The 25,543-nt window shown below is 42.2% G+C and overlaps 1 protein-coding gene across 2 annotated transcripts in view; it reads right to left on the bottom strand.

Annotated features, from left to right (window-relative positions):
- Positions 1 to 25,543, bottom strand: part of LOC132869583 (G1/S-specific cyclin-D2-like) — a 44,215-nt gene that overhangs the window by 5,886 nt on the left and 12,786 nt on the right. Inside the window, exons 3-4 of one of the 2 annotated variants that reach the window (XM_060902834.1) lie at positions 13,485 to 13,644; positions 8,504 to 8,804 (exon numbers count right to left, since the gene is read on the bottom strand). In XM_060902834.1, coding sequence (XP_060758817.1) covers positions 8,644 to 8,804; positions 13,485 to 13,644 — 321 coding nt within the window. In that variant the 3' untranslated portion in view covers positions 8,504 to 8,643. Of the gene's footprint in view, positions 1 to 8,503; positions 8,805 to 13,484; positions 13,645 to 25,543 lie in introns of those variants that run through there. The other variant, XM_060902833.1, reaches the window with a different exon arrangement.

The raw sequence follows: 25,543 nt of genomic DNA, 5'->3' as shown, positions 1-25,543 counted from the left end.
CACTTACATAAAAATAAGACCTCCAGAAAAAGACAGGCTTTCCTACTCATCTTAGACATGCTGTATGAAGACGAGAGACCCTCAGTTTTCTGCTCCCATATTAGGGGAAAAAAATTTGAGTCTTTAGAGTTACTAAAATTACTGCACTGATGCAACACAAGCCAAGCTGTGCAATCTTTTTGGTTCCATCTTGCACTGTATTTACAGCCCTTACAGTATATATGAAGTAAAAGCCCATCGTTCTGTAATATCATGACGGAAACGGACAGGACGGGACGAGGTACCGGATTCTGATACACTGCTTCGCTCACAACCAAGGAATGTAATTTATGCTATCCATTATTTCGAACAAAAGTCCCCATCAATTCATCTCATCTCATCTCACTATCTCTAGCCGCTTTATCCTTCTACTGGGTCGTAGGCAAGCTGGAGCCTATCCCAGCTGACTACGGGCGAAAGGCGGGGTACACCCTGGACAAGTCGCCAGGTCATCACAGGGCCGACACATAGACACAGACAACCATTCACACTCACATTCACACCTACGGTCAATTTAGAGTCACCAGTTAACCTAACCTGCATGTCTTTGGACTGTGGGGGAAACTGGAGCACCCGGAGGAAACCCACGCGGACACGGGGAGAACATGCAAACTCCGCACAGAAAGGCCCTCGCCGGCCCCGGGGCTCAAACCCAGGACCTTCTTGCTGTGAGGCGACAGCGCTAACCACTACACCACCGTGCCGCCCCCATCAATTCATATTTAAAAAAAAATTAACTTAAATTTACAGACCAAGCAGTTCTAGATCTCTCAAGCAGTCCACTGACTGGAAGCTGTTTACATGGCAAACACAGCAGTAAAGTGGGAAATAAGACATGCAAGCGATGCACTGTTTCCTCCCTCCAAACAAATCCTTTTATTCGGACAAATTCCTTTTTCTGTTCTGCTGCAGCCACAGTTGTTCACTGCCCCCTAAGCTTCTGGTCTGTTAACTAAACACAAAACAAAATTCTAAAAATGCTTTGTTGACACAGCAGTAGTGAAAAATTCCACTTTGAATAATTAATGTTTCATTGCTGGCCTACTTCTGCAACGTCTGCAAAGATGAAATCAATTGAATAGTCATGGCTAAAAATATACAAAGTGTATATATAGACTAATTGTTCGGGGTAAAATGAGGCACTGTAACAAAAATGTGATGCGAATTGTGGAAATCATCATTCAATTCATGATGCATCTAATGCAACTGCACTGTTTGACCACCAGAGGTCCCAATCTGTGCATCCCATAAAGTTAAAATATTCTTGGGTTTCAGCGATTTCACTTTCGGTAAAACAGCTGGTGGTCAAGCAAAGCAAAATGGCTGCCGTAGTGCAAACAACTAGCGATAACTTAGAGTACGCTCGTAATCTAGAAGCCACTGCTTGCTTTAGAAATATTCAGAAGATTGCTATGTGCAATAGAATCGACCCCTACAGACTGGGAAAGAAGGATTTGTCATATGATCTCGAAAACTACCCTTCAGTCGAGTTCCCCGACATCTCGAACTATCTGGTGTTACAGACATCCGTCTACACCACAAAACAGATGAAAGTATGGAGGCTTACAACTTTTCTGTATGTGGCTAGGTAAAGGACCTCGGTATCAAGTCGCTGCCGAATGAATCCTGTATTGTTTTTGGCTGTGTACGTATGATTTTTTTAAGCTTTTCGTTCGTGTCTTTACAACAAAGCGCTGCAAGTTGAAATGTAAACAAACAGTTCACTTGATTCTCACTTGTGTTTGCTCTTACAGTCAAGCCGGAAAGTCTGCACACCCCTTTCATCTTCTCCACGTTTTATTATGTTACAGACTTCTACAATAGATTGAGCTCGTTTTTTGTCACAAAATTCTACACAAAATAGCCCATAATGATAAAGTGAAAGCAGGTTTTTAGACATTTGTGCTAATTTATTAAAAATCAAAATGTAAAATACATGTACACAAGTGTGCACACCCTTCGATATGACACCCAAAAGTGAGCTGAGGTGCATTTTGTTTCCACTGATACTGCTTGAGATGTTTCTACAACTTAATTGGAGTCCACCTGTGGTAAATTCAATTGATTGGACATAACTGAGGATTGCCAACACCTGCCTATATAAGGTCCCACAGTTGACAGTGCATGTCAGAGCAAACTCCAAGCCATGGGGTCAAAGGAATTATCTGCAGACCTCAGAAACAGGATTGTGTCATGGCATAGATCTGGAGAAGGGTACAGAAAAATTGCTGCAGCTTTACAGGTCCCAAAGAGCACAGTGGCCACCATCATTCGTAAATGGAAGAAGTTTGGAACCAACAAGAATCTTCCTAGACCTGGCCACCCAGCCAAACTGAGCAATCGGGGAAGACAGGCCTTGGCCAGGGAGGTGAGCAGGAACCCGAGGGTCACTCTGACAGAGCTCCAGCGTATTCTTGTGGAGATGGGAGAACCTTTCAGAAGATCAACCATCCAGACAACACTCCACAAATCAGACCTTTATGGTAGAGTGGCCAGTAAAAGGGACATGACAGCCCTCTTGGAGTTTGCCAAAAGGCACCTAGAGGACTCTCAAACCATGAGAAACAAAATTCTAGGGTCTGATGAAACCAAAATTGAACTTTTTGACCTGAATACCAAGCGTCATGTCTGGAGGAAACCAGGCAATGCTCATCACCTGGCTAACGCCATCCCTACAGTGAAGCATGGCGGTGGCAGCATCATGATGTGGGGATGTTTTTCAGCAGCGGGAACAGGGCGATTAGTCCTGACAGAGGGACAGATGAATGCAGCTAAGTACACCAAGATCCTTGAAGAAAACCTGCTCCAGATTGCTCTGGACCTCAGACTGGGGCGAAGGTTTACCTTCCAACAGGACAACGACCCAAAACCAAGAGCCAAGAGAACAAAGGAGTGGCTTCAGAGAAAGTCTGTGAATGTCCTTGAGTGGCCCAGCCAGAGCCTAGACCTGAATCCAATTGAACATCTATGGAAGGAGCTGAAAATAACTGTGTACCAATGCTCCCCATCCAATCTGATGGAGCTTGCAAGGATATGCCAAGAGGAATGGGCAAAAAATGTCCAGAAACAAGCGTGCCAAGCTCGTAGTTTCTTTCCTAAGACGCCTTGAAGCTGTAATTGCTGCCAAAGGTGCGTCAACCAAGTATTAGGCTAAGGGTGTGTACAGATATGTAACCCCTAAATAACCTATGTCAGTAAAATAAAATTGCATATTTTCTAAAAACTTGCTTTCACTGTGTCATTATGGGCCATCTTGTGTAGAATTTTGTGACCAAAAAATTAACTCAATCTATTGTAGAATAAGTCTGTAACATAAAACGTGGAGAAGGTGAAAGGGGTGTGCAGACTTTCCGGCTTGACTGTATCTCTCAGGTAAATCATTCACAAAGATCATCAGAAACCCCTTTAAAGACCTGGATCTTAGTTAAACAAGACAGAGAAGTGATCACGGCGCATTGCAACTGTATGACTGAGTAAGAATTTTGTTGTGACCTTCATGCATATGGACTTTGTGAGGAGTAAACAAAGAAACAGCTGGGGACTTTAGCACTTCGTGACTTTAAAAAAGTACCATAAAATAATGACACATAGCAAGAAATGTACTTGGAAAACACTAACACCATAGCTGAGAGGAATATACAAACCTTTCACCAAGTGATCACTGCAAACTCGAGCATGCTTCAACTCGGCTCCCTTCGATTTCAGTGAGAGGTTCAAAAGCCACCTTTCTTGACTTTTTTTTTGTGTGAAATCCTGTGTTCATTCACCCTTTTTTTATTAGTTCCCAGGGAACCCTGACGAAACTTATCACTTTCATGGTTTGATCGATTCAAACAACCTAAAACACCACAAGTGTAAGGCATTTTTCATGCGAGCAATGCACCTTCTCCGTACAAATGCTCTGTCAACTGAGCTTTAGTAGATCACCAGCTAAAGTTTTGAATAACTAATGAGGTGGATGTGACGTCACGTGAAACTCAAAAATATAGAAAGTACACTGGTCACATGACTGTTCTTTTTTTTGGAGAGCCTGCGCTGTTAATCAGCTGCTCATGACGTGAATAACAACTCTGGATTACAACAACCGACACATTATAGGTTACATGGTTACACAACCATTTTATAACCTTTCAAAAGAGCTCTTTGGCAGCTTTCAAATGACATGAAAGTTGGGATATTAAAAAGCGGAAGACGGACATTTTAGCTGCCTTTGGAGCTCTAGATCCAGTTAAAATGATGCCTTACACATTTAAACAGAACATTGTTTCAACTGATCATGTTCCCCAGGATTTATAAATGTACAGCTATGGAAAAAAAATTAAAGGGGACATGCCATACACTTTTCAATTACTGATATTCCCTGAAATGCTTTTGTAAAAAGTCTGCTTTTTATTTTGGTATTGTATGAAAACTCTATGCTGATTTTGCAGCTATGCCTTTAAATATGAAATCTGTAAAAAGCTTCATTCTGATTGGCCAACATGCTTCAACGAAAACCATCAACCACACACATGGAATTAGCAGTGTACAGTTCACAAACAAGTCGTTCTTCTTGAATGACTCTTTAGTGAGTTGTTTGGATCAGTTCACCAGCACAACTGAATCGTTTTTTTTTTTTTTTTTGCTTGTTTGTTTTTTAAATGTGGCTGATTCCAGTGAACTGCATGCAATCAGCTGGAAAACTTCAGTATCACTATGCAGTATGCACAACAATGGGCTAAGAACAAAAAGAAAGAAAGTGTGGACTCATTTATTAAAAAAAAAAAAAACACCACACCCCAGTTCAGTTTCTTGAACTGTTCTAAAGAGTCGGTTCACGAAAACGAAATGAATTGCCCACCACAACATGGAACTGTTTTGCTACAGTCTTCACATTGCTGTTTTTATGATTACATCCAAGTGTGAGCATTTGTGCATATGCGCGTGTGTATATTTTATTTATATGTTACTACTTATCTCACTCCTGCCTGGAGAAGCCCAGAAGCAGTCCACTGAAAACATGTGGGAGTACCTGGACCTGAAACAAGCCATCTTGCAGCATGTTGGCTGCACTCCAGAGCAACACCGTCAGTGGTTCTGCACACCAACCATGGAGGGGGTTGGCCGGCCACATTCATCCAACAGCTCCACGACACCTGCTCGTGGTGGTTGAGTTCGATGATCCTCTCGGCATCAACATGGTGGTGCTGGAACAATTTATCACCCGGTTGCCAGGGGAACAACAGACTGGGTCCAGTGCCACCGCCCGGCATCGCTGAAGTACACAATCGGCTTGACAGAGGATCATGTGGCAGCACTTCCAGTGGCAGGCGGGCATCCTGCTCCTTCCCATCCCTCTCCCCATACCCCTCCTGTCCCTCCAACATGGAAGTGGAAGGGTTGTCTCTCCCGCAGCCAGTTCTCTGAACCCATGGTTTCCCTCCCCCTATGCCTCCGTTTCTTCTCCCTTCCAGGTGAACAATCAGCAGGCTGCAAGTGCAGATGGGAAGCCCAACATGGTATGCTGACACCACAGGGAGCCAGGGGCACTTCCAGGATCAAGTCCACTTGATGGAGGTGGGAGCTTTGGTCCGGATACCAGACGCACCGCAGACTACCCCCGATCAAGTTGGGACATACCACATACCGGTGAGTATCCAAGGGGGTACATACATGTTTGTAAATTCAGGCTGTAACTAGAACTCCATCCACCAGAGCCTGGTTCAAGGCAAGGCACTGGGGGCAGGCCGTGTGGTGAAGGTGCACTTTGTGCAAGGGCATATTCACAAATACCCTCTCTGGTGTTTACCAAAATCCAATTTCAGGGAGAAAATCATAGTGTAGAGGCAATGGTTAGTCCCCATCTCACTCAACCGCCAGTATTGAGAACAAATTGGCCAGAGTTTAAAATACTCAAAGCGCCTGTTTGTGGATGGCACCAGCAGTAGTCAGACACTGTGTGCAGCTTTAGCTGGGGAGGTGGTTCAATATCAACTTTGCGTCGGGGTGGGGTAGTGTTTTACACACACACACACACACACACACACACACACTTGGAATTCCCCTCAGGGATTTTCCAGCGGAGCAGTCTCATGAGACTCAAAACACACTTTTGACCAAGTGAGAGTAATCAATGTTCAAAACCTCAAGCCTAACACTGTGCTCACCAATCCGTACTTTGCAATTATTAAAGGACAGGCTGTATCAATTGACACTGGATGCTCAGACACAGGAAGAAATGACCCAGGTTTTGGTTCCGAAGAGCTGTAGGGAACTCCTGTTCCATGTGGCTCACCATAATCCCATGGCTGGACATTTGGGGCAGGCTAAAACACCGAACCGCCTCATGGCTTGCAAATACTTGGCCTCATTGGCCAGGTATTTGCAGCGATGCTCGCCAGTCACCCCAAAAGCGCCATTGTGTCCTTCTACCACTAATAGAGATCCCCTTTGAAAAAACAGGCATGCATCTTTGAGCCATTAGATCAGACTGCATGGGGGCATTTTAGTTCTAGTAGATTATGTAACACGATATCTGGAAGCCGCACCACTGGAATGCAATGTTGCAGAGGCACTGTTTAAGATAATCTGAATCAGGATTCCGAAAGAAATCCTGACTGATGAGGGCACACTTCACAAACTCTACAAATTACTGGGGATTACATCTATTTGTACCAGTGTTCACTACGCACAGTCAGACAGCTCCGTTGAATGGTTAAACCAAACATTTAAGAACATTTGTGCGAGAAGACACTCGACACATTACAGGCATTTAGCAGATACTCTTATCCAGAGCAACATACCCAGAATGCAGCACTTTAGCTATTCCTGCTGGTCCAGGGAATCGAACTGGCAACCTTTTGGTTCCAAAGCTGCTTCTCCACCTATTAGGCTATGGCTTCTCCAACCATTAGGTCACAGTACAAGTGGTCCCACAAGCCTCCACCAGGTTCTGCCCATTCGAATTTCTGTATGGTCGCAAACCTCGTGGGATCCTGGATGTAATCTGGGAAAATGGGGAGCAGGGACCTTCCAACAGTTTAAAAAATAAATAAATAAATAAATAAATAAATAAATTAAAAAAAAAAAAACACCCAGTACTTTCTTGACCTGCAGGCAAAACTCCATGAGCCTACTAATGGACTGAATCCTTTGCCTGCATACCACCTACTTCGTGGCCCATATAGAGGACATTATCATGTATAGCAATGCTTGGCAGCGGCACATGCAACATCTGAGGGCTGTTCTGAAGTTGTTGAGATGCGTGGGGCTCACGGTGAACACAAATAAGTGTGCAACTGGGTGGGTGGGTATGGTATCTGGACTTCCACTTGGGCCATAGGCAGGCGTGTCCTCAAATTGATAAGACTGCAGTGGTTGCGACCTGCCTGAGACCAAAAAGACTTAAAAAGTTCCTGGGGCTGCCTGGCGATTATAGCAGGTTTGTGCCCAACTATTTGAACTAATCTCACTCAAAAGAGAGCACCAGATCCAGTCCAGTGAATGCAGCTGTCCCCACAGGCTTTCACTCAAGTAAAGGCTGCACTGTGTGGCAGGCCACTGTTACACTCCCCTGATTTTTCTCTCCCTTTTATCATGTCAGACATAGGGCTGGGGGCCATTTTGTCCCAGGTGGTGGAGGGCGAGGAGCGCCTGGTGCTGTACATCAGCCGGAAGGTCTCAGTGGGAAAGAATAAGTGCAGCACCATTGAGGAAGAGTGTCTAACCATTAAGTGGACTGTCCTCACCCTCTGGTACTACCAGCTGGGATGCCCTTTTACTCTCTGCTCCGATCATGTCCTGTTCCAGTGGTTCCACTGCGCAGATGACTCATTGTTATCTGGTGCGTCAACCCTTTAAGTTCGATTGAGGCAGATTTCCTCTCACTGGAGGGGAGGGGAAGGATTAGGAGTCGGCTGTAGGGGCAGGGTTTGTGAATGGAGAGCAAGGACAAGGGAGGTGAGTGGCAAAGTGATCAAAGTTGATTAATCAGTGGTGTGTTCTCTCCATTTCAGTGACGACCAAGGCTTAAAGCACAGAGCAGTTTGTGTGTGTTCAAATTCATGTGTCTCGCTGAAACGCCTATCAAAGTACCCTGCCTGTCCCCATCCTTCAGTATCCCAACATTCTTGAAGTGCTACATACAGTGCTCAGCGTAAATGAGTACACCACCTTCGAAAAGTAACATTTTAAACAATATCTCAATGAACACAAACAATTTCCAAAATGTTGAAAAGACAAAGTTTAATATAACATCTGTTTAACTTGTAACTTGAAAGTAAGGTTAATAATATAACTTAGATTACACATTTTTTCAGTTTTACTCAAATTAGGGTGGTGCAAAAATGAGTGCACCCCATGACAAAAACTAGTACATCTAGTACTTTGTATAGCCTCCATGATTTTTAATGACAGCACCAAGTCTTCTAGGCATGGAATGAACAAGTTGGTGACATTTTGAAACATCAATCTTTTTCCATTCTTCAACAATGACCTCTTTTAGTGACTGGATGCTGGATGGAGAGTGATGCTCAACTTGTCTCTTCAGAATTCCCCAAAGAAAATAATTTCTTTACACCACAAAGGTGAAGGCTACAAGATCATCAGCAAAGCTTTACTTATCAGTCAGAATACTGTAGCAAAAGTGGTACAAAAATTTAAGAAAGATGGAACTGCAACCATCTCACAGAAACGTCCAGGTCGTCCACGGAAGTTAACACCTCGACAGGAGCGTCTTCTGATGAGAAGGGTTGAAGAAAATCGGCATGCAAGTTCACTGCAGTTATCTAAAGAAATAGAAAGCCAAACTGGGGTGACTATTTCCCGTGACACAATACAGCATACACTGCAGAGGAATGGCATGCATGGATGCCGTCCACGAAAGAAGCCTCTCCTAAAGCCCAGCCACAAAAAAGCCCGCCTAGAGTTTGCCAGGGCCCATGCTGACAAAGATGAAGACTACTGGGACTCTATACTCTGGAGTGATGAGACCAAGATAAATGTTTTTGGAACTGATGGCTTCAAAACTGTATGGTGTCGCAAAGGTGAGGAATACAAAGAAAAATGCATGGTGCCTACAGTGAAACATGGTGGTGGCAGTGTCCTTATGTGGGGCTGCATGAGTGCTGCTGGTGTCAGGGAGCTGCATTTCATTGATGGTATCATGAATTCACAGATGTATTGCTCTATACTGAAAGAGAAGATGCTACCATCACTCTGTGCCCTTGGTCGTCGTGCACTTTTCCAACATGACTAAACGCACATCTAAGGCCATTGTTGGATTTCTGAAGAACAGGGTGAAAGTGATTCAGTGGCCAAGTATGTCTCCTGATCTGAACCCAATCGAACACCTATGGGGAATTCTGAAGAGACAAGCTGAGCATCACTCTCCATCCAGCATCCAGTCACTAAAAGAGATCATTGTTGAAGAATGGAAAAAGATTGATGTTGCAAAATGTCGCCAACTTGTTCATTCCATGCCTAGAAGACTTGGTGCTGTCATTAAAAATCATGGAGGCCATACAAAGTACTAGATGTAGTAGTTTTTGTTGTGGGGTGCACTCATTTTTGCACCACCCTAATTTGAGTAAAACTGAAAAATGTGTAATCTAAGTTATATTATTAACCTTACTTTCACGTTATAAACAGATGTGATATTAAACTTTGTCTTTTCAACATTTTGGAAATTGTTTGTGTTAATTGAGATATTGTTTCAAGTGCTGATGACACGTTTTTGACATCTTTGGCGATGTTTTATAACGTAAAAAGTAATTCCCGATGATCCATATATTAATTCACGAAGGCGCCTATTTTACAAGTTATGATAAAAAATGCGGCTATTTGGGCAAATTTGACGGGGCTGCAGCACCCAGGAGACGAAAGAGGAGGAGGAGCTATATGACGTCAGTGAAAGAACCTTCCTCCTAACTTACCAGTTTGTTGTTGATGCGGCAGGTGTTCAGTTTATGATTATTAGTATTTTTATTATACATTAATATATATATATATATATATATATATATATATATATATATATATATATATATATATATATATAAAGTTATTATGCCTTCGCGTTGTGTTGCCGGCTTTTGCTCCAAAACCCACAAGGATGGGGTAAGTTTATTCAAGTTTCCCAGAGATCCCGAGCTGCATGCGAAGTGGGTGAAGCAAGTCAGGCGCACTCGTGACAAGTGGGAGCCCTCACCAACATCCGTCCTGTGCTCTGAACACTTCGATTTGGATTGTTTTGACACCCTTCCCAGCTTAAAGGAATCTCTTGGGTGTTCAGTTCAGCACAAACGTGTGCTGCTACCATCAGCAGTGCCTACAGTATTCCGGAGGGGGTCTACTAGTAGCTATGCCGGATCCAGCAGTCGCCTGGGACAAGGCGACTCCTCCAAACACAGTCCAACTGTCAGAACGTGTTGAGAAACGACACAAGATAAAGGTACGTAGAGCTATAGAGTCCTCCGACATGATGCTAAAAATAGTAACCATGCGGTCTGCGCAGCCATCTTGGAAGTGACTCGTTCCAGAGTGCTCATAGAGTATACATCATAGAGTACACATTCATGATAATCATAAATGTAAATCATAAAGTCGGCGTGATATCAGTCATGTATTTGCTTGTGAAAGCTTGTTTCTCAAAGCAAACACTGAGGGAAAGCTAACTTAGCCAGACAAGTAGGCTACAGATTGTCATTTGCTTATGCTGACGTAGGTTATCAAATATTTTGCTTCATTCAAGGATAAAACTAAGAAGCCATAAACTAGAAGACGTGCCTGCCAATATTATCCTAAATGTATCACGGATCAGGCATAGTCGTAAGCTTATTATGTTAGCCGTTTGCATGCTCCATTAGGAACTATGTATTCAGTGTAGCATACGGCTTACATGATATAAGCAGTGTTTACACATGCAAGACAACAATACACAATATTAAAATATTGATTCCATAACATTTTGAACAAATACGGGTTGACCTACCAATCCTTGTTATCCAACCTTGTGGTGTTCAATGCTGGGCTGTCTGCCTGTCCGCTGTCCATCTCGGGTCGGAGTCACTCTCAGATTGCACAGTAACAGGTTCAAACCTGTACGGTTGGATGCACCCGTGTTCGTCATCACTTGATTCTTCCGATCTGTCCCACTCACAACACAATTCTAGACTCCCAGAAGAGGAAGAGCTAGAGAGTTCACCGGCGTTTTCATGCGCCATTTCCATTGAGGAGACAGCCAGTGAACCGCAGCGTGTTCTTCCGCTGACGTCACAACATGGCCGCGAGCCACGGACCCAGTTTTCTTGCGCTGTGCAATTAAAAGTTGGATATTCGTGCAACAACAGCTTCTTTTCACGTAATTATAACAGAAATCTAACATGTTTGCCATGTTGTATAGTTTATTTAAGAAATTACATAGAGTCATGTTCGTGTCATCAGCCCTTTAAAATGTTACTTTTCAAAGGGGGTGGACTCATTTACGCTGAGCACTGTACATATAAAATTAGCAACTGCTAACTGGCTGAACATTTGACTTTTTGGAAAATTTTGAACATGTTACTTCTGGTTTGTGAACTGGTGGTCAGCTCCAACAGAATTGGCACAGCTCCATCTTTCAGTATCAGCCTTGTAACTGTGCAGCTGGCATAAGAGCAGTTCCTGTGCGTAGATCACTTGGACAATGCTAGCAGGTCCAGGACTTATAGGGGGGAAAAAAGGCACACCTTTGCAAAGGTACTTCTCTTAAGTTTGTGGTGGCCACCATTAAAAGCAGTCTCAATTTTTTCCATCATTGTATTAATTTATTTTTAAGATGGTAAACCTTGTAAATTTGTTTACAATAGTAAACCTCTGTTCATAGCCATTTTTGATTTATGCAGTTTTATACAGAAAAAAAGGCATACTGCTCAAGTCAGATATTATAAATAAATAAATAAGCCTTTTCAGTTATCATTTTTCTTCATTAAAGCAAGATAGCCTTTCGATTTCATAAAAAAAAAAAAAAAAAAAAAAAAAAAAAATCGGTGAAATTTCTGTGACCTCTCACAACATATCAGGCCATTCTGTGGCTGGGAAGTTATTTAATTTGAGGGGATTCCCGAGCAAATAATGTGCATGAAATTGCTCGCTTCAAGCAGACAGAGGAAGACCGTGTACACATGTCCAGGTTTACGTTTGACCACGCACTGACAGTTACATCATTCTGTCGCTAAATGAACAGCTGATCACACTGAGGTGCTCACTGACCGCCGATATTTATTAGTTTGGTCCTGCGTTTCCTTTCCTTTGTAACATAACGTCTTTTCTTCTCACTTTCCATTACTGTATTCGGTCTTTCACGTTTCATTCGCATACTCACAGCCTCCATTTTCTTCTCCTGTTTCAAATGTATCCCACAATGCCTTGCGTGAACAGAGAAAGCCCACCACGTGATGCATGACATATCTTGAATTGGGTCATGGTGAAGCAGGAAAAAAATGGCAGAGAATTTAAGGCCACGTGGAGATAAATTCATTAATTGTTCTATTAGAAAATAATTTTTTTAAAAACCCTAATAAAATTGGAAGTCTGTGATTCAAATTCAGTAGCTTTCGGTCCACTAAACAAAAATAATTGGGTGTTAGGGAAAATTCTTTTTATGACCTACAATTGGAAAATCTGAAAGGCAGTCTACCTTTAAAATTCCCGAATCTAACTGAATCTACTCGTGACCAGTGAGCATCATTAGCCCCTTACTATTTACTAATTTAGGCTTGCTTTATTTTGTCATTAAGCCTATGTTTAGTTTATTTGACTTTCTTTTGCAGGTTTCTTATTTGTGTATTGTTGCTCTTGATTAAAAAGTTGATGGTGCAAACAGAACTGAAAAACTCCTGCCACAACAGTGAGACTCTGGTACAGTCAATAATCTCAATGGACCTTTCAGAAAATTACATTAGGTCCGTGCATAGCACAAGTCTGAATCTGGATAACATTTAAACTTTACTTGCCAACTCTGGAGCTCCACGAAACTCTACTCAGAGTTTAGTGACTGATTCCTGGCTCCTTTTAAACCAGCACCAATAATTGCACCATGGTGGTGTCAAATAATTTACCCCGATCTTGGCCCTTGGTTTGCGATAGTGTTAAGTACAGGTTCTGCTTTTTCCTTTAAAAAAGAAAAAAAAAAAACACCAAAAAGTTGACATGCACTTGTTGATCAAGTCCATTTTTAATGTCAGTGGAAGTCTTTGTAGCTGGGACAACTTCCCAGCTGTCCTTCTTTGGAGTGATACGTGTGCATGTAAACAACCATGATGGATTTAGTAAGATTCCAAAAGACACTTTTTGGCTGCATTTAAAAAAAAAAAAACAAAAAAAAAACTCCTCACAAGATAAATTATGTAAACATCCCATATGCCCAAGTGAAGTGCTACGCTAAGCGTTCATGAATGCCTGTGTTTGTGCATTTACATTTGTAGTACCTGTGGCACAAAGGGCAATGAAAGTCTGTGCATGTTTTCTAATCAGCATCACTCTGTCTTTGGGTAAGGGTAGCTTGCGTAGGATATGCTCTATGAAGTCGTGAGGTGTAACAGCTGCCAGGTTCCACTTCAATTTTCCCAGAACTATCAGCTCCCAGGCCTATAAAAGAGAAATGACAAAGACAGAGAGATAGAAAATAAAAGAAAGGAGAATAAAGAACCATGTGTTGCAACAAAGGGCTAAAGCAGGCACAGACAACTTTTTTGGCTTTTGGCTCCATTTCCTGTAGATTTTCCATATTTTCATGCATTACAGATTTAATTTAAAATGGCTTAAATCGATATGACTGGGCATTAATCTACACAATCCATAATTACAAAGTAAAATGCATTTTTAGATATATGCTTAAGATTTTTTTGTATGTTCATTGGAAATAAAAAAAAAAAATTGCACTTTCATTTAGCCAAAGTATTAAGACCCTTGGCTAATGGCACTTGAAACTGAGCTCAGATGCTTACTGTTTGCCTTCATTACCTTGAGATGTCTCGAGAACATAACTGTAGTCCACCTCTGCCAAATTCAATTGACGATACTTACTGTACATCTGGACAAGGGCGCAAAACCAATTCTAAAGCTTTGAATGTTGCCAGGAGCACAATGGGCTCCATCATTGTGGAACGGATAAAGTTTGGAACCACCAGGACTCTTCCTAGAACTCATTAACCAAGCTAGAAGGGCCTTGATCAGGGCAGTGACCAAAACCTAAAGGGCTCTCTGACAGAACTTCAGAAATCCTCCACAGAGATACAAGAACCTTCCAGGACAAACAATTCAGAAACACTCCAAATCAATCTAGCCTTTATGGTAGATACAGAAGATACTCCTGATGGCAGGCACTTAAATAACCCCAAGCATTAGGAAAATGATTCTCTGGTCTAATGAGACAGAAAAGGAACTTTAAACAGAACCCCAAAAGTGCCATGCCCGACCGGGGGGGGCTGCTCATCAACTGGCAATACCATCCCTATGGTGAAGCATGGTGGTGGCATCATCATACATACTGTGGGGGTGCTTCTCAGCATCATGGTCAGCCTCAACAGAAGGATGAATGGAGCCAAATACAGAGAGGTCCCTGAAGAAAACCTACTTCAGAGTGCACACAACTTCAGACTGGGCTAGAGGTTCAGCTTTCAGCATGACAACGACCCAAAGCATACAGACAAGACGATGCTGGAGTGGAGTGGCCCCGAACAAGCCACTAAATTGTGATTTAATAGTGGCCCAACCAAAGCCCAAACTTGAGCCCCATACATGGTTCCCGCTGGTGCTCGTCACACTCGTCATTCACGAATATAACCCATTAGCGAAGAAGAGAAAATTATTAGCAGTCATCACAGTGACAAGTGTATTTGTCATATTTAATCATGAGTCATGTTTTATTGAAATCCCTCCACAAATCCAACCCCAGTGAAGAGACAGTGGGAAGCCAGCATGTAAACAATGAGCACGTTCTTGTGACCAATAAAAAAAAAAAAAATCAACTACACATAATGACCAAATGAGCACCAAACTTTTGAACAATCGCAAGACGTCTTAATTGGCCTGGTGTGGTGGTGTAATTATCTCTGCATGAACCAAACAATAGCGCAGTCTAAGCTGATGAAGTTTTTTGGGCAAGCTTCTTCAACACTGAAGATGATTTAAGGGCCAAAACAGGCACGGAGGAGGCACACTCCGAGCCCTGACCGTCCCTGAGCACATCGGACAGTGTCCGTAATACAGGGGTCTGTGTAATTTAAAAATAAATAAAAAAAAAAAAACACCACCAAAGTGCTGTCAGCTGGCAAGCGACTGGAGGGCTCTATGTTTCAGAGGGCGTGGCATGTTGAGTCCCTACAGCGGATGTATGATGAAAAACACCATGTCATTCTGTGTTCAGTTCGTAAATCAACAGCAAATTCGGATTCCTTTACTGTTGGTTGATCCGAGATTCTTCTTGACTCTGTTCAATTGTAAATCATGTTTCCTGTTGAAGTAAAGGCTAAAGGGAGATCTAATATCTCTTTTGAACAATTCCATGCTAAAATAACCTTATTGTAAGCTCAAACAAAAAAGGTTTATTTTAGTTTGATGGTGCACATCGTGTCCAAAATCAAGCCTCTCTTATTAGAGGCTGGAGTAGAGCCCAAATTTTATATGTAATGGAGAGGCCTAGCTGTATCTGTACAAATATTTGAATTGTGCCAGTTTGGTTGGTATAAACCTGTATTAAGTCCACGTTGATAAGTCAGCAACTAAGAAAAAAAAAGCAGACTAAGTGAAGAAAAAGAATATTATTTATTTGACTTGATTTTTCAAGGAAAAAAAAGTGGAGAATATTTTTCAGAACCCGGGGGAATGCTGTCCATAGAACATATCTGGAGAGATGTGAAGATGGCAGATCATAGACACTGGCAGGAAGAAGGGGAGAAAAATCAAGGTGTGCAAAGATTGGAAGAACTTGTGCAAGAAGGGTACCATGCTGTAACCGCTGCCAAAGATGCTTCCACAAAGTACTGAATATAGGGTCTGAATATGTATCTAAATGAAAGATTTCAATAAATATTAACAATTCTTTTCACTCAGTCATTTTGGATTAATGGCCAAGAAAGTCAATTTCATTCTAAATTAAATCTATAACATGATAAAGTTTGCAAAAACTGAAGGGGTTTGAATACTTCCCGAACCATCGAGTTGTTCACTTCTTTTGCTCGCACTGTGGCAGTTAGAACAATCACTATGTATGGATTTATAACCAATGCCAGAGTGCATGATACTGCAGTAGGGTCCAGACTTAAAATACGTCCGTGTGCCATTTACGTTATGGGCATACACTGCAAAACAAGATCAACTGTGAACTACTGCTCACTGACGTATCCCCCGCTCTCACTTATATCAGAATGCAAGCAGTCAAAGGAATAGGACACTTGTGAATGTTGACTTCAACAAATAATTAACCCTGAAACAAGTAAGTAAAGAGCAGTGTTCTTCCCAGGGACTTCAAATCACATTCTGGTAAACTGTCATTTTGAAGTAGCATTTTGCTTCTTGAAATAGCGTCAAAATCCACCTTATGTTTCATAAATGCATTTGGTCGGTAAACAGGAAGTTGATGTGCGACAGACCTGAAAACGGTACACATGGTATAGAACCCCAAGCTGAAGCTCAGTACCAAATATGAAGCAGTTATGATTTGTAGTTGTTGAGAAAAATGTTACGAAAATTTTGTAAATCCATACTATGTTTCGTAAATACATTCAGTCGGTAAACAGGAAATTGATGTGTGACAGATCTGAAAACGGTATACACGGTATAGAACCCCAAGCTGAAGTTGAGTTCCAAGTGGCTATGATTTGTGGCTGCCGAGAAAAAGGGCGTTTCAGACAGACGGACAGAGGTAAACCAGTATACCCCCCCAGCGGGGTATAATAAATATAACTTGACTACTGCATTTTGCGGTGTTGCTAGCTAAAAACTACAACCATGTCATGGAAAAATAAGCTTATTTCAATTTCAAATAGCTGTTCTGCATGCTGCTAATGTCCAGTGTAAAGACTACCTTGACACTGAACACATCACTGTTGTGTTCAGGTGTAAAAATGGACTTAAAGATGCAGTCAACGATTCTAATCCAACACACATTTTATAAAAATTTAGCAACGATCTCCTCACGATCTGCTAGTTGTCTGTTCTGTGTGCGTGCTGTGGAAAAAAGAAAAAAAAATCCGGGTGTTTGTACACAATCCTGGCTATGTAGATGGGACACAAAGTGATTTGGACTGAGCGACAACACTTCCACCAATCAGCAACGGGGGGCGTTTGCGCTCATGTACAGGACAGGGGGAAGGGGAGGGGAGATGAGGCGTCATTGTTTGCCTAGGCAATGTGCGTTCATGAACTGGGGGTGGGATTATGGGTGGAGCTTCTAAGCAGAGAGTTTCTGAAGGTGCACTGAAGGAAGGTGTGTATTAGTTTGATTGCCGAGTTCAAATATCAACAATCTCTTTCCAGAATCGATGACTGCACCTTATATGACTCAGTTTTATCATCATCATCTTAATATTATTCATTGTGTAAATCAATTTTATATGCATAGAACTGCATCATAAATAATGACTGGTAAAAATGCCTACATCTAAAGTGAGCCCACCTGAGGTCAGATCAGGACACCAAGGTTGAAAACCCATGGGCTGAAGTTTGCATTCCCTGATCAGTCAACTTCAACACAAGCAATGCAAACCACCACATTCTAAAAGTGGCCAAATAAAGCCTAGCTCTCCTTCCTCTTATACACACACACACACACTTCCTTCTTGCAGGCCGTGTTCTAAGAAATCATCCACAGCTGATGTACATGGAGGAAACACACCAAGTGTAACGGCACATCAGCTTTTTTTTTTCCTCCCTCTTTTTGTTAAGCACTTAACAGAGGAACTGCCACTGCGGAAGACACTCAGTCAGTCAGTCAGTCAGTCATTTCAAATATAATTTGTGCATCAGTATCAGCATTAAGGAGAATTTGTGAAACTGTTCCTGAACTTTTTTGGTCTCATGGTACCAGATTTCCACTTACTGAAACAAGATTGGGCATGCTATTCTTGGCTGGATTACAGTCTTCGACCTTCAGATTAGTAAAGTTGTTCACATCACTATAGCAATTGGAGCAAAACGGCGCACGTTGTTTAAGAGCGCGCTTAATTTGGGTCCAGCAGTTACAAGATGAATGACGTTGAAAATTGGAATGCTTTGTTTATTCCTTGACCCCCATCTCCCATGTACATGTAGCCCTGCCTCCCAGAATCTACACTGGCTGGAGGGGTGTTCGGTACCCAGCTATCTTCCTCAGTCCACTTGACCAAGTATGACAAAAAGTTACGCATGCACATGCATAAGAGACACAGACATGCTGTGTAACTAGGGGGTGTAACCATGCATCATGACACAATGCACCGCGATACAAAAATGTGAGATTTACATGGAAATTACCATTCAGTTAATTGTGCATCTAAAAGGATTAGACTTTTTGAACACTAGAGGTCAAATCTGCACACCCCACAGAGTTAAAAATATACAAACAGCATGCTGGTCACATGATCACATCCTTTTGTGGAAGCACTTGTGACGCTCCACCCACCCTGCACCACTGCAGTGCCCAAGAAAGAGTCCGTGGAACCCGGAGCTCTATTTTAGGTAAAAACATTGCTTCAGGCATTGATACGGTGCTCAAAACCGCATACAGTCATGAATTGTTTATGGTTCATGAGTCATAATTTCTCTTTATTCAAATTTGGTTGAAAACATTCTGATTATCAGATTGAATCAAATCGTGAAGCCAATATTGTTGCTCGAACCAAATCGTGACTGGAGTGCATCTTTACAACCCTACGAGTAACTTACGGATTTGTTAATGCAAGAGAAATTCAGAACGTTTATGAAAAAAATGAGATATCCAACTTCATCCCCTTCACAATCAGCACCTTTATTTCAGCCAGTACATTTCAGCAATCAGTGAGCAACCAATGCAGCCAGGTACTCACTCTGTGCTTTGAGGAAAAAAAATAAAATTAAAAAAATTAAAACCCCATTTAACAACATGCATGGTAAAACCAGAATAAAAACTGGCAGTGCTTTTCCAAGATGGAGTTGTTCATTATTGGTGAAGGGGATGAAGCTGGATGTAGAATTGGCCACACTGGTGTTGGACAGGTTTCCAAAGGTAACCTGTATAAAGCTTTCAGTTGTTTGACTGGCTGGCTTTTTTCATAAAAATAGGTACCCTATGGGTATGTGTGGCTACTGCTTATAAATAAAATTGATTTCTGATACATACAGTAAATATAGCGCATATATAATTTTTTTTTTACTCTGTTGCCCCTTTTCCACCAAAGCAGTTCCAGGGCTGGTTCAGGGCCAGTGCTTAGTTTGGAACCGGGTTTTCTGTTTCCACTGACAAAGAACTGGCTCTGCGGCCAGAAAAGCCAGTTCCAGGCTAGCACCAACTCTCTGCTGGGCCAGAGGAAAGAACCGCTTACGTCAGCGGGGGGGGCGGAGTGATTAAGACCAACAACAATAACAAGACCGCGAAAGATCACCATTTTTAAGCGACGAGAAGCAGCAGCTGTACAAACGCGAAGTCATCCATTATTATTGTTGTTGTTGCCGCTGCTGCTTCTTCTGCGTTGTTTTTGCTTTGATATTCGCGCCAAGGTTTATGTAAACGTAGCGCCATAACTGACGTATACAGCGACGTAATGACGTATACAGCGATGTAATGACGTATACAGCGACGTAATGACGTGGCTCCGCTTAGCACCGCGAGCTATGGAAAAGCAAACTGGTTCTCAGCTGGCTCGCAAGTTGAACGAGTTGTGAACTAGCACCGGCTCCGAACCAGCCCTGGAACTGATTTGGTGGAAAAGGGGTACACATGAGGCAGTAGCCACAAAATTGAACAATTAAAAAAAAAATAATAATAATAACAAAAGTAAAATATACCAAGTGTCTGTACTTTATATTATTCTACTCTTACCTCTTACAGTTTTTGAAATTGAAACCTCCGAACCGAGGCTGACATACGCTGTCGCCATGACCCAAACTCTTATTTCCCGGAAAAGGCCTGGTGCTAGGGCTCAGTGGTCTCAATACTCTTTTCGACAACTTCCTGTAACAACTCGGAAGTGCATCACATCTACATCACGCATGAGACCACTGGCTGAAGAAGGCGAGGAAAGGGGGACAACCTGGAGTATATTTTATTATATATCAGAGAAATTACACAATCGGGAATTACAAACTCGGGTGGCGAGGTCAAAACTGGGATTTTTACCTTGCAAATTCCACAATATTTCCAAGACTTGGAGTTGCAACCTATTTTTAATTGTGATATAAAGGTCATTTGAACACAAAAAGCAGAAATGTTTTGCATAAGTAATCTGTCAATACTTCGTAGAAGCACCTTTGGCTGCAAATAAATAAATGTCTTCTAGGATAGGTCTCAATCAGCACATCTGAATCCTGAGATTTTGGCCCATTCAACTTGGCAAAATTGCTCAGGCTTGGTCAGATGAGATGGAGACAGTTCACCAACAGCAATTTTCACGTCTTTCAATCAGATCGAGATCTGGGTTTTAACTGGGTCAGTCGAACACGCTTGGTTTTGAACGACTCCTGTATTACTTTAGTAGTATGGTCTTGTCCTGTTAGAAGTTAAATCTTCATCACTCAGTCTCAAGCCTCTTACAGACTGGAGCAGGTTTTCTTCTAGGTCTGCCCTGTATTTGGCTCTATCCATTTTGCCCACATCCTTAATCTGTTACCTGCCAATAAAGAGCATGGCAACAAAATTATGCTACCACTGCCATGCTTCTCTCTAGGGATGGTGTTCTGGCAAGCACAGAACTTTGCACTGAGGCCAAAAAGTTCAGTTTTGGTCTCACGAGACCACAGAATCTTTTCCCACAAACCAGCTAGTTGTGCAACATGCCTTTTGACAAACTCCAATCAGGATTTAATCTGGCTCCCTCCCCCACTAAAGGCTTTCTTCTAGCCAGTCATCCATGAAGCCCAGCTTTGTGGAGTATCTGGGCTTTGCTTATCCTCTGAATGAGCTGAAGCTGTTTCGAGGCAAGCTTGGATTTTGATGCAAGGCATCCTCAAAGTGGAGTCACTTTTGTAATATTCATTTGATTCTTTTTAAAAATGGTGCACTGCAGGAACAAACCCTGAGTATTACTTTTCCAGAACTTCGTGCTGGACTTGATAAATAATTTGTCATGATGCTGTTTGTGTTATGCTCTCTAACAAACCCTAAGACCTTCCAGGAACAAATATATATATAACTACTGATGGTAACTGGTTGCACCAGAACTAATTTAGGGGTTTCACAGTAACGGGACTGCGAGTTGGCCTAGTGGTTAGCATGTCCACCTCCTGACTGGGAGATCGTGAGTTCTACTTGCGATTGGGTCATACCAAAGACAATCATAAAAATGGTACCTAATGCCATCTGGCGAGGCCACAATACAGATATGAGTAGGAAGCCAAACTCTCATGGTTACCAGTGGACCAGCCCCCCACTGTAACCCTAACTATGTAATAGATAGTTTTCACTGATGTCACGGCATTCCAGGGAATGCCCCCCAGCCGCCATCTTGCGGGGCAAAGAAAACGGACCAGCCACTACCGGCTACGTTATCTCGGACGAATTTATGAAGTTATATAGTCAGTTTTCTAAAATAAAGGTCAATGTCGGCAAAATCAAGCAAACAGAAGTATATAGATACATTAGACGACATCTCACGACAACGGTATGCAGCCAAACTGGCCTTGATTGGGGGAATTGACCCCTACGAAGTGGACAAAGATGCATTTTCAAGTGACTATGCAGGGCTGCCAAAGCCTGAAACTGCCAAAGCCTGAAACTGACTTCATCAAACTTTAAAGGCTGTCTGATATATACAACTTTATATATTCACAGCGCGCCTTTTGGCGAATGCCGCCTGAATCGCGCAGATCCGATTGTTTTTTGTAGGGGGGGCGTTGGAGTGTCTGATTATAATTTCAAAGTAAATTCTGTATTAAAATTACTAAATAAGCAAATCCGTTACAGTCCATGAAACAGGAAGTATAAGGATGAGAAAAAAACAGTTTAAATCGGAAAGCTGCGCACATTTGCGCAGTCCTGCACACTGCTCGGGCTGCGCAAATGTGCGCAGCTTTCCGATTTAAACTGTTTTTTTTCCTCATCCTTATACTTCCTGTTTCATGGACTGTAACGGATTTGCTTATTTAGTAATTTTAATACAGAATTTACTTTGAAATTATAAATCAGACACTCCAACGCCCCCCCCTACAAAAAACAATCGGATCTGCGTGATTCAGGCGGCATCCGCCAAAAGGCGCGCTGTTTGCATCCCAAACACAAATCAAATCATACAGAATAGACCTAAAATGTTTTTCAAAAATGACCCTTGCATGAGTGAAGTGACAAGTTTCAAATAGAAACGTGACAAACGAGCGATATTAAGTGTACATTACAATGTAAACGTACACTCAGCAGTTCAAGTTAGGCATTCTCCAGAGATTGTTCACATGATTGTTTTTGGAAACCAAAACAAACTTAAACACAATTGATTGTTTATTTAAACAACTTACCACTTATAAAATGATCGGAGCAGACTTTGCTGTGTTTGGAAGGCTGATAATCCTTGCGGTTGATTCTCGCAAGCCACAGATTTCTCCTTTGTATGCTGAGTTCGTTTGCTCGCCTTCGTGCTCCCGTACAGTGGGAATTCCATAAAAGCTCCACTTGACTTCATCATTTGACCTATTACGACAGCCGTGAATACAACAGGTGTGCACCATTGCTAGCTTTAAATAGCCTGCTTGGGTTCTTTTGAAGACTTTGTACTCGCGCATTACAATGTGTGCTCAGTCACCCGTACGGTAAGCTTGACCCGCAAGATGGCCGCCACTAGGGAATCCCCGACTCTGTGACGTCATGTGAAAACTATCTATAGGAGAGGCGCTGAGGGCTATAGAAACAGAGGTCAGTGCTACCCAACACACCTTAAGGGCCTGGTTAGTAGTGGGATGTGAGACTGCCTGGGAAGACCAGATCCTGGCATGGGAGGGACATAGTAATGGGGCAAATATTTATGCAAATCACAACTTTTTTTCTTTTTTTTGGTAAATTAAAAGTTCAAGGAGAGTGAATATTTAAGCAAGGTACTGTAAATTTGGGGGAAGCCATGGCCTAATGGTTACAGAAACAGCTTGGGGAGCAAAAGGTTGCTGGTTCAATTCCATGAACCAGCGGGACTGGCTGAAGTGCCCTTCAGCAAGGCACCTGATGCCCAACTGCTCTGGCAAGACTGGTGGTGTACCTTAGCCAAAGAAAAACTGATAATGTGATCATCAGTTCAGGCAGGATACCTGGCCATAATAATAAAATTAAAAAAAAAAGTACATTTTATAAAAATACCAACAGATTACTGAGTGTCAGATTCTGTATTGTAATGACCACTGCTGAAACAGGCTTTAACCCCTGTTTAACACTTCTTCCAATCAATTTTAATTATTCAAAATCATTAAGATTGGATTCCACAGATTGGATTAAAAGCACAACAGCTCACAGCTTTTCCAACATGGCCTAAATAAACCTAGAACTATCCTCGTTTTCTGCATCAGTTTCCTTCTAGTTAATCTAATCACACTGCTTTACATGACAATATCTATGACCCAACCTTTGAGCAGAAGTAAAACTACAGAGCTCAGGGAACAAATAAAAAAAAAAAAAAAAGCCTTTCAGCTGGTACTGGGAGTCGTGTTATATTCAAACGCTCTAGCAGTCAAGAGTGAAAATGCAGTTTATTAAAGCAAGACAGATAATCAAACCAAAAGAGGAATTGAAACAATACAGAAAAGACTTTAGATTTGGCAGAAGGGTGGGACTGACTGAGTCAGCCTCTCACGTTTCCACCGCTTCGCTTCACCCACGCACCAGACCGACACTGCGTGGCCTTATGCATCTTGACATCTCTGCAAAGAAAAAAAAAAAAACTAAAACACGTTTTCCATTGACACATCTGTTTTTCCCCTCTTGTAATTCCACCCAGGCCAATTTAAAAGAAAAAGCTAGAACTACTAAACAAAAAATAAATAAAAATTTATGGTGAACTGAGCTAGTTCAACAGCTCATTTTATGGTAATGCTGTCGTCACTCTAGAACTGATTCTACCAAGGTGACAGATTCAGTTCAACCTTAAAAAAAATTAATTTAAAAACACCCCACACCAACATCCATCCATTGTATATACTGCTTACGCATTTGGGTCACGGGGAAAGCTGGAGCCAATCCCAGCTGACTTTGGGCAAGAAGCAGGGTAATGCTCTGGGCAGGCTGCCAATCTATCGCAGTTCTAACACTGGGTTGGCTGTGAGGTTTGATCCTGGAGCCTTCTTGCTGTGAGGAGACATGACATGGCAAAAACACTTGTGCAGTTGTTTCCTGTACAGGCTTCAAGATGATGCTATTAATAGGCATATTGGGTAAAAATTCAAATTCAGTCCAAATTGCGTGAAACTGCTCTCATTGACTTCAGAACTGAACATACTGCTTTACAGAATTAAAATGTTTATCTGTTCTTGAGATATTACAAATCAAATGGGCGGGGAGAGACAGATGCCCCTTTTCCACCAAATCAGTTCCAGGGCTGGTTCGGGGCCAGTGCTGGTTCACAACTCGTTCAACTTGCGAGCCAGCTGAGAACCAGTTTGCTTTTCCATAGCTCGCGGTGCTAAGCGGAGCCACGTCATTACGTTGCTGTATACGTCAGTTATGTCGCTGTATACGTCACTACGTTTGCCAGAGATGAGAATGAAAAATATTTAAAAAGTCTGAAAAAAAAACCAGGGGGGCGGGGCCCAGGGGCTAATGATTTTTGGCTATTTATTTATTTATTTTCTTTATTATTAGACAGGGAGATTATTATTATTAGATAGGGAGATTCTTTTGTGTAATCTGAGTTGAAGTGGGTTTTGTACTTTGGTTTTTTGGGTCGCACGCGCGCTCTCTCTGCCATGCCGATCCTGTAGGCTGCACTGACTCAGCTGAAAACTCCAGTCCTCGAGAAAAGAAATAAAGCCCGCCCACACTGAAAGCTGATTGGCTTATTTTGCTGAGTAACCCAATCAGGATGCTCTTTGTCTGGCATGCGCTACATGAACAAGCACACAGGCAGTATTGCCACATTGGGCGGTTTTAAGTGCATTTTGGTGGGTTTGGAACATATTTTGGGATGGAAAATGTTAGCAGTATCTGGCAACACTGCACACAGTCTCCCTCGCGCGCGCACATTCTAAGATGCGTGATGCAGACCTTAATGTTGCGCGCGCACGCTCAAAAACGATCATTTTGGTCTGAAAAAGTCGGAAATCCGCCGATCGGCGGAAAATTCTCATCCCTGGTTTGCATAAACCTTGGCGCGAATATCGAAGCAAAAACAACGTGGAAGAAGCA

This window comes from Neoarius graeffei, chromosome 21 (genome assembly GCF_027579695.1).
Source record: "Neoarius graeffei isolate fNeoGra1 chromosome 21, fNeoGra1.pri, whole genome shotgun sequence".
Classification (NCBI taxonomy): Eukaryota; Metazoa; Chordata; class Actinopteri; order Siluriformes; family Ariidae; genus Neoarius; species Neoarius graeffei.
The sequence above is the reverse complement of the archived record's forward strand: the minus strand, read 5'-3'. Positions and strand labels throughout refer to the sequence as shown.